Below are 15795 nucleotides of genomic sequence, written 5' to 3' on the forward strand. Positions count from 1 at the left end.
CACTAATCAAATTAGAGAGAAAAACTTTCCCAAGTTTCTCCTATTATTTCTAAGAATTTATCATTTGATATTGTGGGGCTTCCTTTCAATCACTCTCTCCAAAGAGAAGCTAAAAAAGTTAATTTTTATCAGTCCTAAGGTGGTGAAAAAAGAGAGAGCAAAATGTATGTCTTCCATAGAATATTTCTCCCATTATGACAGTGCATGTTGAACATGAATCACAAACTATCATGGAAGATCATTTTGGTGCAACTACTTATGAACTTGAAAATCCTCTTGATACCAACTTAGAAATTGTTCTGCATCTATTGTGGGACGGTACTTTCTCTCTTAAATGTTGGGATTCAGTTATGCCTCACAAAAGGAGAGGTATCTCAATGTTGCATGAAATTCAACTCGTCTGCAATGAATTGCCTCCAAATGTTGCTTTAGAATTGTGGTCATGACGGGTTGCTGGAATATATATTGATGCGAAGGAACAACAAGGTGTTCAAGAACATCACTTCTTGCTTAGATTCCGGGAAAAATCGCGTAACAAAAGATCTCAAGATAATGAGAAATAGAGTCAAGGCTAAATACCTAAGAACTTTGCTGGATTGGATTGATTTGAATCTTTGAGTTCCTATACTTCTACTATTCCATCATGTTTCCAAGAAAAGGAGTTGTGAGTTTCTTTTTTGTCGTCTCTTGTTCTTTTTCGTTGTTTTTACATATGTGACTGTTATATACTATGTGTAGTCAGTCCCACTTTTGTTGCTATGAAAAATATCGTAGAACGACTATTCTACAACTCTTGCTTCGGGAAAAAAATGGAAAGAGTTGCCTGGTCACCCTGCAATTGCAGGGAGGAGAATGGTAATTAGTACATCATATAGACCAGAGTATCCAATATATGCATCACTTTCACCTTGTGGAAAGGGAAATAGGACGAGAAGTCGACATGGTAGTAAGGCCAGGTTTATATAAGAAAACACATTTACCCTTAGTTTGATCAACAATATATAATTTCTGCAATGCCACAAAAATTAGACCATTGTAAACCTTTTCAATTTTGAATTAATAATCAATATAAGAGTGAGTCGACGGCAAAGTGTAAGGTGTCGTCATGAAAGCACAAAGAGGAAAGAAGTGTCACTTGAGCAACTGAAAGTAGGATCTGTCGAGGTTAGCCTCTACATGTGGGGGTTGTGGGGGGACTCCCCACAAATGGGGCTTAGGCAAGGGCGTGCTAGAGTGTTCTACGAGAAAATTGTTTAATTAAGGCTTGTTTGGTCCAATGAGAACTAAATCCTTTGAAAGTCAAAGTCCCAGTCAATCCGTCCTCTCCCAGTGTATAGGTGCTTAGATAAGGTGTGAAGTGCATGAAAGGTCTTAGCAACTAAAGTCTTAATGCATAAGTGATTAGCTTCTTGTTGCTAAGTTTCCTTAATATGATTAGTTGCACATCGTAAATATTGAATTCACGCTCCAGCCAACTCATCCAAAAGTCCGAACTGATGAAGGGAGGTGGACAATATATTTCATAAATAAACTGTGTTTTTTCTAGGTATGTGTGGGTAGAGTCATTTCTCTCTAGGTCACAAAACTGATGTCTCTCTTCTCTTAATTACCTTGCCACATCAGTTATTTTGCCTACCTGACAGCCTTAGCACTTGTACAAAGATGGAACACCTGGAAGAATAGTCGTAGATTTCACGGCAACATCCAAGCAATACACTCGAGCACGGAAGTCGTGGATAGGATTAGTAAGCACCACAGGATGAACCTCAAGGCCGTGCCAAGACAAACAGGAAACTTACCAGCTGGATCGATAGCTATGGTTGCCACACATGTGGAGGGGAAGGCAACCGTGTAGTGTATGCCTGTTCAAAGACCGCCAGTGGAGGGGAAGCCAGGTCGCCGTGGAATAAATTCACAAAATGCTGTGAAGGAGAGAAGAGACCGCCAGTGTCGCAATTCCTGTGAATTTGATGGTGACATGCCTCCCTCCAGAGAAAAGACTACAAGCCGTGTTTTCGACGTCATACCCAGCTATGGGGCCTGAGATTTTTGCGACTTCCAGTTGCCCGCCTCTTCTATATAAATGCTACCACATAGCAAACGTCTTTGGACTAGGAATGCATTCAGATTCGTCCTGGCGAACGAGAGGTAGCTACAAGCAGGTGAGCGTCGCCGGGGCCGGGCAGGCTCCTGCAGCCTCTACATGAAATCGTTCTGGAGGTTCGGTTTGTCGCGCCGGACGGCGTGTGGCAGAATCGGCGGCCGGTGGCCGATAGACGATGTTGCGCACGGAGGTGAGTACGTACTAGCTATATATACACCTCATCTTCTTCAATTCAAGCTGATAATTAATCAACTTGGCGCTATTTAGTTGCGGCTTAAATTCCCCTGTTGGTTGAACGTTTGTTTATATACACATCTATCTATACTCCAGAGATGAGCTTCTAAAAGAACACAAAATCTAATCTATATAAATTGAAGCCAACACATGCAACATGTACATCACGTACAGCTAAAGATCGGTTTCTCGCCTCTGCCAACGTGCACCTCCTTCAGTTACACCCGTACACAGCTGCTAAGTCTCTAAGAGCACCTCTAGCAAAGTCATCGAAACCGCAACCTCCATGACCAATTTAACAAGGATCAGACTATGTTACATCTAGATGTGAGATAATATCTCACATCTAACAATGTCATATAAGTATGATGTCAGCACCACCTCACTTAATCATTTGTTTGTTTGTTTGATTTTGTTTGTCAAAGCACAAAACAAAAAGCATGCCTAGTTGCGAGTCGAGGGGTTGGTTTTGCAATGGGGAGAACTATGAGCCCAGTTGCAAGTCGAAGGTAGACTTGCAATTGGGACAACTACGAAACTACGAGCTCAGTTGCGAATCAATGGTCGACTTGCAACTGGGACGACATCAAAACTATGGGCCTGGTTGCGACTCGAGGGTGGACATGAAACTGGGATGAAAAACAAACATATACAGTTGCGACTCAAATGTGGACTTGCAACTGGGACACTATGAAACTAAGAGCCTAGTTGCGAGTCGAGTGTGGACTTGCAACTGGGATGAAAGATAAACACTTCTGTTCTCAAGATAAAAACCGTAGGCCCAATTACGAGTAAAGGGTGGACTTGCAACTGAGATGAAAATCAAAACACATCCCAGTTGCGAGTTGAGGATGGACTTGCAACTAGGACAACAACAAACTATGGGCGCAATTGCGAGTCGAGGGTGGACTTGCAACTGGGATGAAAAACAAAACACAAACCTAGTTGCGAGTCAAAGGTTGGCTTGCAAATGAGACACTACGAAAACTACGAGCCCAGTTGCGAGTCAAGGATCGACCTGCAACTGGGATGAAAAATAAATACATGCGTAGTTGCAAGTTTGAGGGTAGACTTGCAACTAAGACAACTAATTTACGATACGAGTTGCAAGTTAAGGGTGCACAACTCCATTGGGTGGACGAAAAGGGAGCCGATGACGAAATGCGAGTGGATGAAGGATGGAACAGTTCCTCCATTGGATGGATGATACACTCATTTAGCTGGAGTGTCAAAACACACGCCATGGACAAACAAAAAACAGCTCGCTAGCCAATAACGTGAAAAAACAAAAAAGACAACAGCCCGCCACACTCGTAAGGAGCTGTACACGGCCACCATGCGCGACAGCGAGGTGCGAGCCAGCACACGAATGAAACAGAACGGTTTGTGCAAATCTAAAGGCAAAGGATCCAATGGTATAGAACTTAGATGTGAGATAGCTATCTCACATCTAGATGTGAAATAGCAAAACCGATTTAACAAACCCTTTAGAATTTTTCCATACGATACTACCGTTTGATACTACCTTCATAGTATATGGTATCACAAGTTAGTATCTTTTATGCATGAGCTCATATTTTTACATGCTTCATATTAGCATCTCATTTCATATGATACGGTACCATGCCTGGTCGAGCTCGCGAGGAACCACGCTGGTTCACTAGAGCACTAGCCACCCGCCGCTCCAAGGAGGGTGATAGACGGGCATCAGGTGATGCTACTGTGCAATAGAGGACCCGTGTCGACCGCTTTGGTCCGGACCTGGAGAACCCACAAGCATAATGGCGATGAGTTGGAGGTAAAATATGGAGCATCGTCGGTGCGACTTGAGAGCTGCGAAGACGAAGGCTTGCGGCGATGTCTTCTAGTGCATCATGCCCGCCTCCGCATTCCCAGCGGTGCGTGTGGCTGATGACTATGGCCTTGTCGGGATGGACAGGGTGGATGGTGCTGCAGCAGGCGGCTTAGCACGGCGGGTGTGACACGGTGGCTCCTCTGCCCATGCTCAAGGTCCTATCGAAGATCCCCTTCCCCTAGTCCCTCCATGTGCAACTAGATTCTGACTGGATTCGTGGAGGTGGCACTCGATTTCCGGTGCCAGTGCTCGATTTCGGGCGAGGTGGTTGAGGGAAATTTCCCTTTTGCCACACCCATATTTAGTGGTGGGGAGAGGAAATTTGGAGTGCACTCCCTATGTTTTTGGAGGTAAAATATGGAGCTCCCTCCAATTTTATTGGCGAGACTAGAATGGAGAATTTGTTAGACTGTGTTTTTGTTCCATTGATTGGGGTATGGAGAATATGCTAAAGTAGGTTTTTTTTGTTGGATTCCGATTTTCAAAATGAAATCTTCGAAACCATCGTCGAAATTATGAACAGTTCCTGCCATTGTGTTCCTCGCGTTGAGATCTTTGAAAATAGATCCATTGTTAATAGGTTTCGGCGAAGTTTTTTTCCAGAGCAACGTGTACTCCTACTGAGAACTAACTTATATTCTCTGAAATAACATGTGTGTCCTTCCAGATATAACATACCTGCACTCTGTATTCCTCATAACTAGTGTACAGCATGCGGCAACATGCACTCCTCGCATATTGCAACTTGTACTCTCGCTCAGTGTACCATGTACTTCCCGGGCACTATGACCTGTGTTCCTCACCCAATGCGACATGTACTCCCTAGTACAACAACCTATACTACTTGCACGGTCAGGGTAAGTTGTGTCCAATCAGAGCACATTCAGTTCTTAGATAGTGTTGTAATGGCTAATTCGAATCTTAGCACATTCGGGTCATTGCATCCAGTCAGGTTAAGAAGAACACGATGATACTGAAACATCCAATGAAATTGCAAGGGGATGAGGTCAGTGACCTACGCAAAAGTTGCTCACATATTGAAACCACTCTACAAGGAAGGTGATGATAATCTTGTTTACTTCCCCGAGCTCATACAAGTCCTTCGAGGAGCAACTAGGCAATTGGTTGCACAACATGGGTTCATTGACGATTGTGGAACCAGTTGGTCATCATACGTTTATCAAGGCGCTGAACAATTTGTCTTTCGATTATTTTTTTTGTGATGATGAGATCCTGGTATCCCTTCCGGGGAACCTATTTTCCCCCAACCTGGCTAATTGACCTTCTTTCCACTTCCCAAAAAACTAAGTCCGATTACAGGAAGATAGGGGACGAGAAAGAAGGGAAAGCTAGTTGGCGCACTAAGTGAAAACCAGTTAGAGATGGTAAACAGCTACAACGAGGTAAAAACCTATTATAGTCATTTCAAACAAAGTGGAAAAGATAAATCCCGAACATTCGGATTTTTCCCATGGCAAATCAAACGTTTTTATGGAAATTTTAGTTGACGCGACGATGGAAAGTTTAGTTGGCAAACATGGCAATTTTCTGGCAAAAAACAAACTACGGGCGGAATTTCCATGCTTACCAACTAAACTTGCCATCCTCACATCAACTAAGTTGCCATAAGAAAAGCTCAAAATGCCATGTGCAAAATCCAAATGTTTGGGACTTATCAGGGTCCAAAAAAAAAACCTATTATAGCACAGTTGTAAGCCATGCGACCATGCACCGTAGTGGTAAGATGTCTGGAAGCCCACTGTTGGTCGAGCTTATCAGGTTTATCTGCAATGTTCTTGAACATGCTAAGGAGCATGAAGGAGAAGATGACAATTATGATGACCACGAGCTAGAGTTGTATTTTGAACGCTCCATCCTCCCTTATCCTAAAGATCTATCATATGGGAGTTTAAGAGTAGACATGATTTCTTTTGATCACAAGCAAGCTATTATATTCAAGCAAGACCCAAGTTCTTATTACTTTTAGAGGATGTGCGTCTCATAGATTAGATAGGTGCTTGTAAGCCTTTATTGTTTGTGAAGGAGCCCAAAAGTTTGTGAAGACCTCGGAGATCATCTACTTCATGTGAAAATCTATGCCGAGCGAGGCTTAGACCTTGGGGGTTAGCCATGGTGTAATAGGTGGGTGAAGACCTTGGCTGTCAACCTTTGTGTTCAAGTGGCTGAGACCTATGCTTAGGGCTTTGTACCTGAAGCCCTACCAATGAGGGCGTACGATTGCGATAACAATCTCGGGATACATCCTTGTGTTTGCGATCTCTACCCCTAGCCCATTAACTTTGTGCATGATTTTTCTTGCTCTTCTATTTTTTATACGTGCATAGTGCATGACCTAGGGTTGAAGATGAAGTTTTTTTGGAGGGGTGCCAACAGGACAAGTTACTATAAGGTGGGTGCACTGAATCAAATTACTGAGTCAACCGGCGCGGCATCTTCACTGCTATTGGCCAACGTGCGTGATATGTGTCATGGTAGCGAAAGGCATTGAGAAAGAGATTGACTATTAAACATTTACGTTACATGTTTATTATGGAATTAGCGAGATTGCAATTGCTTCTTCTTCGGTCTTCACGTACGCATTTCCATTCCACACACGGTTACATTTCAGCAGCATGCAGCTGGTTTCTTCACGCTCGCAGGTACGACCGAGCAGCATGCAGAGGAGGGATGCCGAGGCAGCAAATTAATCAAGGATCAGACGACGAGCTGCAACAACGTACGAGCGATCACCTCTCCATGCCCAGCGCTCGACCACAACAGCCCGGTTGCACCTGGTCTTGTATGCCCTAGAGCATGCAGCTGATCTATCTGGAACAAGACCAGCAAGGTACGTACCAACGAACGAATGTGGCCGGCGTTGCTGCGTGCGGATTGGATCGATCTGAAGTGATTCTCTCATTTCTCCTCATCCTGCTTCTTCTTCATCCTGCTTCTTCTTCTGTTTTTCTTTCTCCTTCTGTTTGGCTTCTTAATTTATACTTTGATGTGCTTTTGTTCCTCCCTCTGCTTTCTTCTCTACCGATCTTATTCTTTAACAACTGGTCCTTGCACTCCTTTCAGCACGTTCTTATATTCCTCTCATCTCACCTCATGTGTTTCTCGATGAGGCTACGTATGTATTCAACCACTTCAGGTCTGGAGACCGAGTGCTTTTCACTTCCAATAATATTTAATAAGTTTCACATATTCCATTCATTTTGGTATAGATAGCAAAAATAATTGTCTTTCGGTCATAATATTTCAACTGTTGCAGTAGTACACACAATTAAGAAAATAATCTTTTAGATCAAAATTTTGACATATTCGGTTGGGAATCCAAGTACCATTTCAGTTCTGCTTTGCCCAACGGAATAATTGGGATTCGGTGGATATTTGTTGATTTCAGCTATGGCCGAAATATTTCTAAAATTGAAACCAAAACCATTGAGACTGGTTTGGTTTCACCGGAGGGCTTACTTTGACGCTATGCTTTAGGTCACCAGGATGCATTTTCCATAGGCTATAGTAAATGCATTTAGTTCGCAAGCTGGTGGTATTTTGAGTTCATTGTCAAAGGAAAAAAAAACTTGAACGGGGTGCCTGTGCATACCGCATATGTTTTTTTTTTTTACAGTGTGCATGCAGCATATGTTGGTTTGCTATTTTGCCTCATTTCTTCTTGTGGATTTGTGCTGTTTTTCTTTTTTACAGGATAACCTCTCCAGTTCAGTCATTATTAGTCCTGCCATTTTTGCAGATAACACCGGTCATTTGCGTGCATCGGAATAGAGCATGCACAAACAAACAAACAAAACCTCGCTTGGGAGATAAACCATACTTGTTTGTGTTTTGTTACAAAACAAAGAACACAAGTGTCGAAGGTTACAAATCATGCAGCCTTATATAACCCGTGCCAGAATCATGTAACGGACATGGCTTAAAAATCTAAACATGCAACATATTGTATGACCAATAGCTAACAGAAAGATTCATGAACATATATGTACTCTCCTTTCAACACATCATTTTTCGTTCGGCTAGCAACCGATGAAGGCCAGTTTGAGTGCTAGCTGTGTACGTGCGTCTGTCCAGTGCTTGCATCACAGCGTAAGAGAACTTCATTGAGACTGCATCATCAAGGAGCAGGATCACGTCATCATCGTCATTCTCCCATTATTGGTTCTTGCTGAAAAGTATTGATCAGCGTCGTCGGGCTGGGGCAACAGGAACAACCTTATGCATTAAAGTAAAGTATGGGGGAGGGAAAAGCCAGCAGGAAAGAGTGTGTTTTTTCTGCACCCAGGTTCATTGCACCCATGATGAACCGTAAAAAAACTCTGCAACTTTGTGGCTTCGATTATGACCAAATTTTTATGTGCTTGCAAAGTTTGGTGGCCAAGTGACATTCGAGGATCACTTATGTGGACTGTTTGAGCAGAATTTGTATTTTATTTGTATGGAGCTTATTTGATGTTATTTGGTTGTGCTCAAACTTTTTTGATTTTTTTTGCTATATGTTCTGACTTTACTGTTCATCATGGGTGCAATGCCGTGGCCCCTTGGGTGTAGCCACAACTTTTCCGCCAGGAAAAACGGGAAAGAAACGAAAACTGAAAGAACTAAAGAAGAAAGAAACTCCTCCCTAAAAGCCTGAAATATAATATCAAGGTGGTCTCCGCGCGTACAGAACTGTGCTCATCATCAAAGATTCTTTGGTTGTGCTCTTTCCAAACTAAGGTGCCAAACCACAAGCAAAAATCCAACAAGGTGACCAAAGATCATTGTGGGGATTTTCAGCAGGGCGGCAACCTTCTTCCAGCACCCTCTGCTAGTTCTCAAAGCAGTGGTGGAGCCAATTGTGAGAGTCAGTGAGGACCAAGGATTTGGATCCCGAATGCACTTTATTTCTCGCCAGGCACTGAACTTTGTGAAATACCGGAAGAAATTTCGGACGAAATTTAAAATTGAATTTTGAATTCAAAATCGTAAATATTCCATAGATGGGTGCTGGACTCAATTTCATCAGCAAACACATTCTGGCGCAGTGGTTAGGTCATGTATTAGCCTCTCTTGCCTTTGGGTGGGCGCATCATTTATTTTGACCGCTTCATCCATTTTTATCCTAAAAATGGTGGAAAAAAAAGAAAAGCAACTACGGTACTCGAACCAGAGATCACAAGAAACAGTTAGGAAGGCCACGTTTACCACTACGCCACGGCTAGCTATCTCTTTACAGCAAGTTCCTGACTTGTGTTACTCCCTCCGTTCATACGTACTCCCTCTTTCCCAAAATATAAGAACGTTTTTGACACTACACTAGTGTCAAGTGTCAAAAACGTTCTTATATTATGGGACGGAGGGAGTATTTGTCTTTCTAAAAATTTCAACAAGTGACTACATACGGAGCAAAATGAGTGAATCCACACTCTAAAATATGTCTATATACAACCGTATGTGATAGTCCATTTGAAATCTCTAAAAAGACAAATATTTAGGAACGGAGGGAGTAACTAACAAGTAGGGTATAAATTCAAAATAATTGAATCGATTTTTTTTTTTTTGCTCGGTACCCAAAACCTGCAGGTTTGCTTGGCAAAGGGGCCGATATCTCAAGAACGTGATCACATGCCTGTTTTGTCTTGCAGAAGGAGCCAGCGAAAGAATTATTAACTTTGCATTCCAAACTTTCTGATTAGTCAGCGGTGTTGTGCAGTTGGCCGAGGATACGGTGAGCCAGCAGATTGAATAGGCGCATGCATGAGGTTCGTGCGAGTAGCAGGTACAGTAGTGTCCGCATGTAGGGTCGTCCTCGTCGTTGCCGTCGTCGTGTACACGCTGAAAATCAGTTATGGGTCTTGGTTCTAATCTTGATGAAAGCATGCATCGATGTGATCCGAGATCGTGCGCAATGTTACATGCTGACGAAAAAATGGATCTAAGATTTGGAGAAAACAAAGGAGATTAAGATCTGCATGCATGCATGCATGATGAAGAATAGCTGATAAGATTTAGTAAAGACGACCGGATTCTGCCACATTATATTCAGATTATTAGGAACAAATAAAATCGTGAACAAATAACACGACTATATATGCACATATATCGAGTGGCTAAATAAGAAATTAAAATGCACCCGTGCGTGCGTGCGTGCTTCTCTCTTGTATTGGAACTGGCTGCGTTGTGGGCCCACCCCACCCAGCCGCGTCGATGAGAAGGAAGGAGTTTCACGGCGGCTTCAGTTCAGTTCATAGTTCAGACAGCTACCCCCACCCCACCCCACCCCACCCCACCCACGTCTCTCAGCGGCCGAGGCGGAGGCGCGGGGCGAATCGCGGCGGAGGCGAATCGGTAAGCTCCAAAGAATCTACGTACTGCGAGAGTGCTTGGGCGACGATCATTGCCCACCGGCAGCCGCCTGGGTCGGGGATCCAAGGGCGCCGGCCGGGCAGCGCCAGCGAATCGCGGCGGCGGTGGATCGATTCGGTAAGCTAGAAGCCTTCACTGCGGATCGGTCGTCGGATTCATCTCCCATAACGTACCTACTGCGGGAGTGCTGTTGTAGTCTTGCAAAGCGGGGCTAGGGTTTGGGGTTCTCTTCTCTTCTCGGCCGACCTAGGGTTTTGTTCTCGGCTGGAGCATCTTGGGCGGCCGCCATGCCGTCAGCCAAGAGCCGCCAGAAGAAGCAGAAGCGCGAGGAAGAGGAGAAGAAGGCAGCTGCGGCGCAGACCTCAAGTGCTCCCTCGCCTGCCGCCAAGTTCAAGGACAACCAACAAAAACAGGCCAGATTCCTCCGATTCCTGCATATGTAAGGAGACAAAAATCTGCATTTTCCAATTCCTCCAGTTATTTCCTGCATATGTTTTGTAAGGAGCACACAACATGTACAGATATGATTGCTTGCTCTGTACCTTGAGTTCTCTTTTTTCTTGCAGATGTTTTGTGCTTGTGCCCAACTCATACACTATAGATGTCTCCTACGATAGGATGCTACAACACGATGATGTAGATCTGAGAGTAGACGCTTGCATCAGCCAGAAAAGGTATATATGCACTAGCCACTAGCTAGCTCTAAAATCTTGCTCCTAAATATTAATTATGTTATACCTTGGATACATGCATGGTTTCAAGCAAGCATGGCTAGCTAATCATTACTACGTATTAATTGTGCCCCCTAGTTCAGAGTAAGTGTGTGTGTGCGTGTGTGTGTGTAGCTAAAATTAGTAATTACCGTAGTATGCAAAAAATTAAAATAATGGATAAGACACGTGCATGGATGCTTAATTACTAGCTAGTACGTACATTTCTATTCCTCTCTCCAGATTGTCGAGTGCTTACTTTATATAGGGGGAGAAGAGAGCCACTGATTGAAATCACGGGTGGAGAGATTTTGTGCAGTGAAATTGTAGCCTAAAGTCCTGCAATCTCCCACGATTTTGTGATGCATGCAAATTGCGGGGAGATGTCCCAGGGGAGATTGCGGCTAAATCGCACCCGATTTTAAATCATGGGGAGAGAAGACCAACATTTAGGAGCTTAGTTCTTCTATATCATCTCTCCCTGCCTCTCTTATGCATGCTTGCATGCATTTGTAGTTTTCTATATGTGGCTAGATTGCACAACTACATTGTTAATTTATCCTGGCTGTTGAATTAATACTGTTGTTATTTTAATTCAGTCAGCATGATTGGCTACTTCCTGCTGCCCGAGAATTCCTACGCGCAAAAGGTTTCGGAACTGAAGTTGGCCGAACTAAGGAGACATGCCTACTTTTTAGCAAAAGCTTTCCAGAAAGGTCTCATATTAAATTTACTATAACATCATTCCTTGTGTTACACAAAGAGGATAACCATTAATTACGTACCCTAGCTAGCTCTAATTAAGATCGTTTATTTTGCATGCAGAATCCACCGTCTCAAAGACTTTGTCAAGTACGACGATCTTGTGCAGCACGTAAAGGTATTCCGGCAGGGAGAATATGTTCAAGTTCCAACAGCCCGTGGCAGGCTTTTGTTCGTGACCTTCATGGATCTCATATCAGAAAATCATTCAAAGAAGGTCAGCTTCAATGGTGCATTCAATCTTGAAGACATTCTGATCATTAACCATAAACAATGTGCTAGCGAGATCATGGAGATAGTGAAAGCTACAGTGAAAGCTGAAGATACTAATCAGGCTATGGTGATAGACCTACACAGAGCAGCTGAGATATTCATACCGCTGTACAAGGACAACAATGGTGTTTTGCCAGTTTACTTTGACCGGCTCAAAAAAGACTTAGAGGGGGCGACGAAAGAGTTAGTTGCCAAGAAATGGTTCCGGAGGTATTTGCGTTATCATGTTGCGATCATGCCCTCAGCTGGTCGTAGAAGTTTTGAGATCTCTCTCTACTCATCTGCATCTATGTGTGTATGTCATGGACCATCTTTAGACTTGGGAGATATTCTAGAAAAAGACATCAAACCCCTATGCCTTGCTGAGTGGAAATCACGTGTGAATCCGGAATCTGGGAAGACAAAGGATGTCAGCATCAGTGCTCTCAAGAGCGTTTATCTACACAGATTTGCTAATGGCGGTGGTGGCGAGGCAAAGCATCCATATGGCTCCGTTTCTGGAAAAAGGGATTCATATGGTGACACGCTAATTGATTTCATCAGGTTTCGGCGGAATTTCCTTGAACATGGTGGGCAACATGAAAATATTTTCAGTGACATCCAGGAGTTGGAGCTGTGCCTTGCCAAGGAGTTCAGCGGCTTTCTTCCAAACTTACTTCATGCCATGCTGCAGCGAGGAGAAATGCAACTGTGAGTACATCATCTTTAACTTTCCGCTTTTTCTATATGCCAGGCAACTGAATTTTTATTTCCGGTCTGTCAAATTTGTGGCTGTTGATTCGAGGTGTTTTGTGATACGTGCGTGGGAGGTCCCATGGACTGGACTGAAGCTGTTATTTTAGCAGTCGATTTCCTTCCTTTCATTGTAGAGTGCATGCTGTAGCTAGCCTCCGTGCATTGATGGAAGGGTATGGATGCCAAGTTCCGTGTCCTTGCAGGGTGCACTCTTTTGTTTTTTCCTTATTATATGCGTGCACATATTTTCCCCCTTGTGTTTGCTTCTATTTTTGTATGCGTGTTTGCTTCTTCTTTTTTCTAGATGGTTTTTCTTTTTTATGTGTTTATTAAATTATATTAGAGTGCAAACATTGAGAAACACAATGGAGCAGAACATGCTCACGCCCCACCCTCAAATCCTACCCTTCGTCATTCATCCACAACCGTCTGTTTTTAGTACAATCCATCCCATTTCTTCATATATTCTCCATTCCTCACCCGTATTCACATAAATATTCCTAGCAAACTCTAAATGCAGTTGACATCATTCTGCACAGGGGTCGCAAAGCCAAGCTCTATTAATTAGGAGCAGGTCTCGGGCAGTCAACTCTCCCATTGCATTATCTTAATTACAATCAATCAACAATGATGTTATAGCGATTATGTTGATCCCATCAGCCAAATATTAGTTTAGCCATCTGTAATTATACTCTCTCCGTTTACAAATAAAGATGTTTTCTATATTTCAATATGAATTATATACGGACTGAAATAAGTGAACAAACACAGTAAAACGTGTCTACATATATCATATTTAGAAAAAAAAGTTAGAACATATTATATATGTGAATGGAGGGATGGGGGTATCTTATAGACCACTTATGTCTAGGCTTAACCATTTCAGGTAGCTGCACTAGTTAACCGGAAGGTTTTTACTAATTATCAGCATTATCCTCATTGTAACATGTTACCTATGTAATGTGATTAATCATTAGTAATGGAATTATATTTTTGCTGCAAAGTCATGCTTACTCTGAAGCTGTCATAGTAGTTCGACATTAACCTGCTGACATTAATTGTTTTTAATAATCCACTCTTTGTAATATGTTAACTATGTAATGTCAAACAACATCAATAATTTAAGTCTATATTCATTGAGTTATGCCTAAGCTTATGCTAAATCTGTTAACCTGTTGTCAATGAGTAATTTTTAGTAATGCTCTCGGTATAATTTCGTAACTATCCATTGTCACTCAATCGTCAATAACCTTATATTTTTATTTTCTGCTAAGCTGTGTATCACATAGTCAACACTATCCTTCAATGAGTTTTCCCGAATTTAATCCCTGTGATATATTTGATGAGATTGAGCAGCCGACCCCGTATTCCTTCTGTATATGCCTCAATCAAACCAAAATCTCATTTATTAAATCAAATACAACTACCTTAAAAGTACAGACCATAAAGCGCTGTAACGCCATCTAGATTCCAGGGCCGGCCGTGACAAGGAGCCAAAGGTTCGCTTCCTGCGACTATGTGTTTGTTCCTGCATATTACAATTTTTGTGTACATTTTGGGTAAAAAAAATCAGTTTTTAAAAACTCTATTTCTTCTTTAAGGGTAATTCCGTAATACCAATGCCACTAATTTATTCTTCCTTAGAAAAATATTTTATTATTGTTTCATTTGTGTATGTATACATGCAAATATTATACAATATGTGTTTAAATTATACTAGAGTGTGAAAAATTGCACTATTATATGCTTGATGTTTTTGCATATTACAAAAAGTATAATTTTAGTGCAAACTTTGTGCAATTTTTAAAAAGTTTTTCCCCATCTTTAAGGGTAATATCATTGCCACTAATTCATTCTCTTTTAGAAAAAAAATAGTTTTTATTATTTTTGTGTGTGTACATATACACATAAGTATTGTATAATATGTGTTTAGTTATACAAGAGGGTGAAAATTGCACTATTATATGCTTACTCTTTGCATATTACAAAATGTGTAATTTTAGTGCAAACTGTGTGCAATGTTTTTTTTAAAAATATCATATTTAAGGGTAATATCATTGCCACTAATTCATTCTCTTTTAGAAAAAAATATTTTTGATTATTTTTGTGTGTGTACATATACACATAAGTATTGTATAATATGTGTTTAGTTATACAAAAGGGAGAAAATTGTACTATCATATGCTTATTCTTTGCATATTAGAAAAGGTGCAATTTTAGTGCAAATTGTGTGCAATTTATTTTATTTTATTTCAACCTTTTCTTATTCTTTAAGGGTAATACCAATGTCACTAATTCATACTTCCTTATAGAACTTCATTTTATGATTTTATTTTAGTTTTATTTCAGTTTTAGTATAGGGAGAAGAAGAAAGGTGGAGAAAAAAGAAGCCTGGCCTTTGGATTTAGATCAGATGTGGAGTGCTATTTGGTTAAACATAAAAGGAATTTTAGATGCCTAACACAGTCACTCCTTTGTTTTCATTTTCTTTCCTTTTTTTGGTAATATTAATTCTCTTAATTCATTCGTTTTAGATTTTTTTTATTTATTTTATGGGTTTTGTCATTTATGGCACTAGTTGTGTCCCACTAATCAGTTTTATCACTGAGAATTTCAATTGCTCAAAAATGTCATCGCTCAGTTAGACACATGCTAAAAAATGCCACCATATACCATTAATGTTGGCTCAAAGCCCATGTTATACTGACCAGAATGTTAGCTCAACTTTGTTAGCCCTTCTTCATTTACTTACTTTG

At 41.5% G+C, this 15795-nt stretch overlaps 1 protein-coding gene and 1 long non-coding RNA gene across 5 annotated transcripts in view; both read left to right on the forward strand.

Moving 5' to 3' along the window:
• Positions 1–2129: 2129 nt before the first annotated feature.
• Positions 2130–8812, forward strand: LOC119294470. 3 transcript variants are annotated; one of them, XR_005143433.1, is made up of 2 exons: positions 2130–2294; positions 6551–8812. It is a non-coding gene; the product is annotated as an uncharacterized LOC119294470 (long non-coding RNA). The 3 variants fall into 3 exon arrangements; XR_005143434.1 differs by having other exon boundaries at positions 6854–8812; XR_005143435.1 differs by lacking the exon at positions 2130–2294 and having other exon boundaries at positions 2305–6666; positions 6854–8812.
• A 1800-nt stretch (positions 8813–10612) lies between these two features.
• The window catches only part of LOC119294471, a 6761-nt gene continuing 1578 nt past the window's right edge, over positions 10613–15795 (forward strand). For both annotated transcript variants that reach the window (XR_005143436.1, XM_037572655.1), the window contains exons 1-4: positions 10613–10998; positions 11126–11233; positions 11869–11985; positions 12095–12994. Coding sequence is in view for 1 of the 2 variants with exons in the window: in XM_037572655.1 (XP_037428552.1) it covers positions 10847–10998; positions 11126–11233; positions 11869–11985; positions 12095–12994 (1277 nt within the window). In the remaining variant the exon portion in view is untranslated. The remainder of the gene's footprint in view (positions 10999–11125; positions 11234–11868; positions 11986–12094; positions 12995–15795) is intronic.

The sequence above is a fragment of the Triticum dicoccoides genome, chromosome 4B (assembly GCF_002162155.2).
Source record: "Triticum dicoccoides isolate Atlit2015 ecotype Zavitan chromosome 4B, WEW_v2.0, whole genome shotgun sequence".
Taxonomy (NCBI): Eukaryota; Viridiplantae; Streptophyta; class Magnoliopsida; order Poales; family Poaceae; genus Triticum; species Triticum dicoccoides.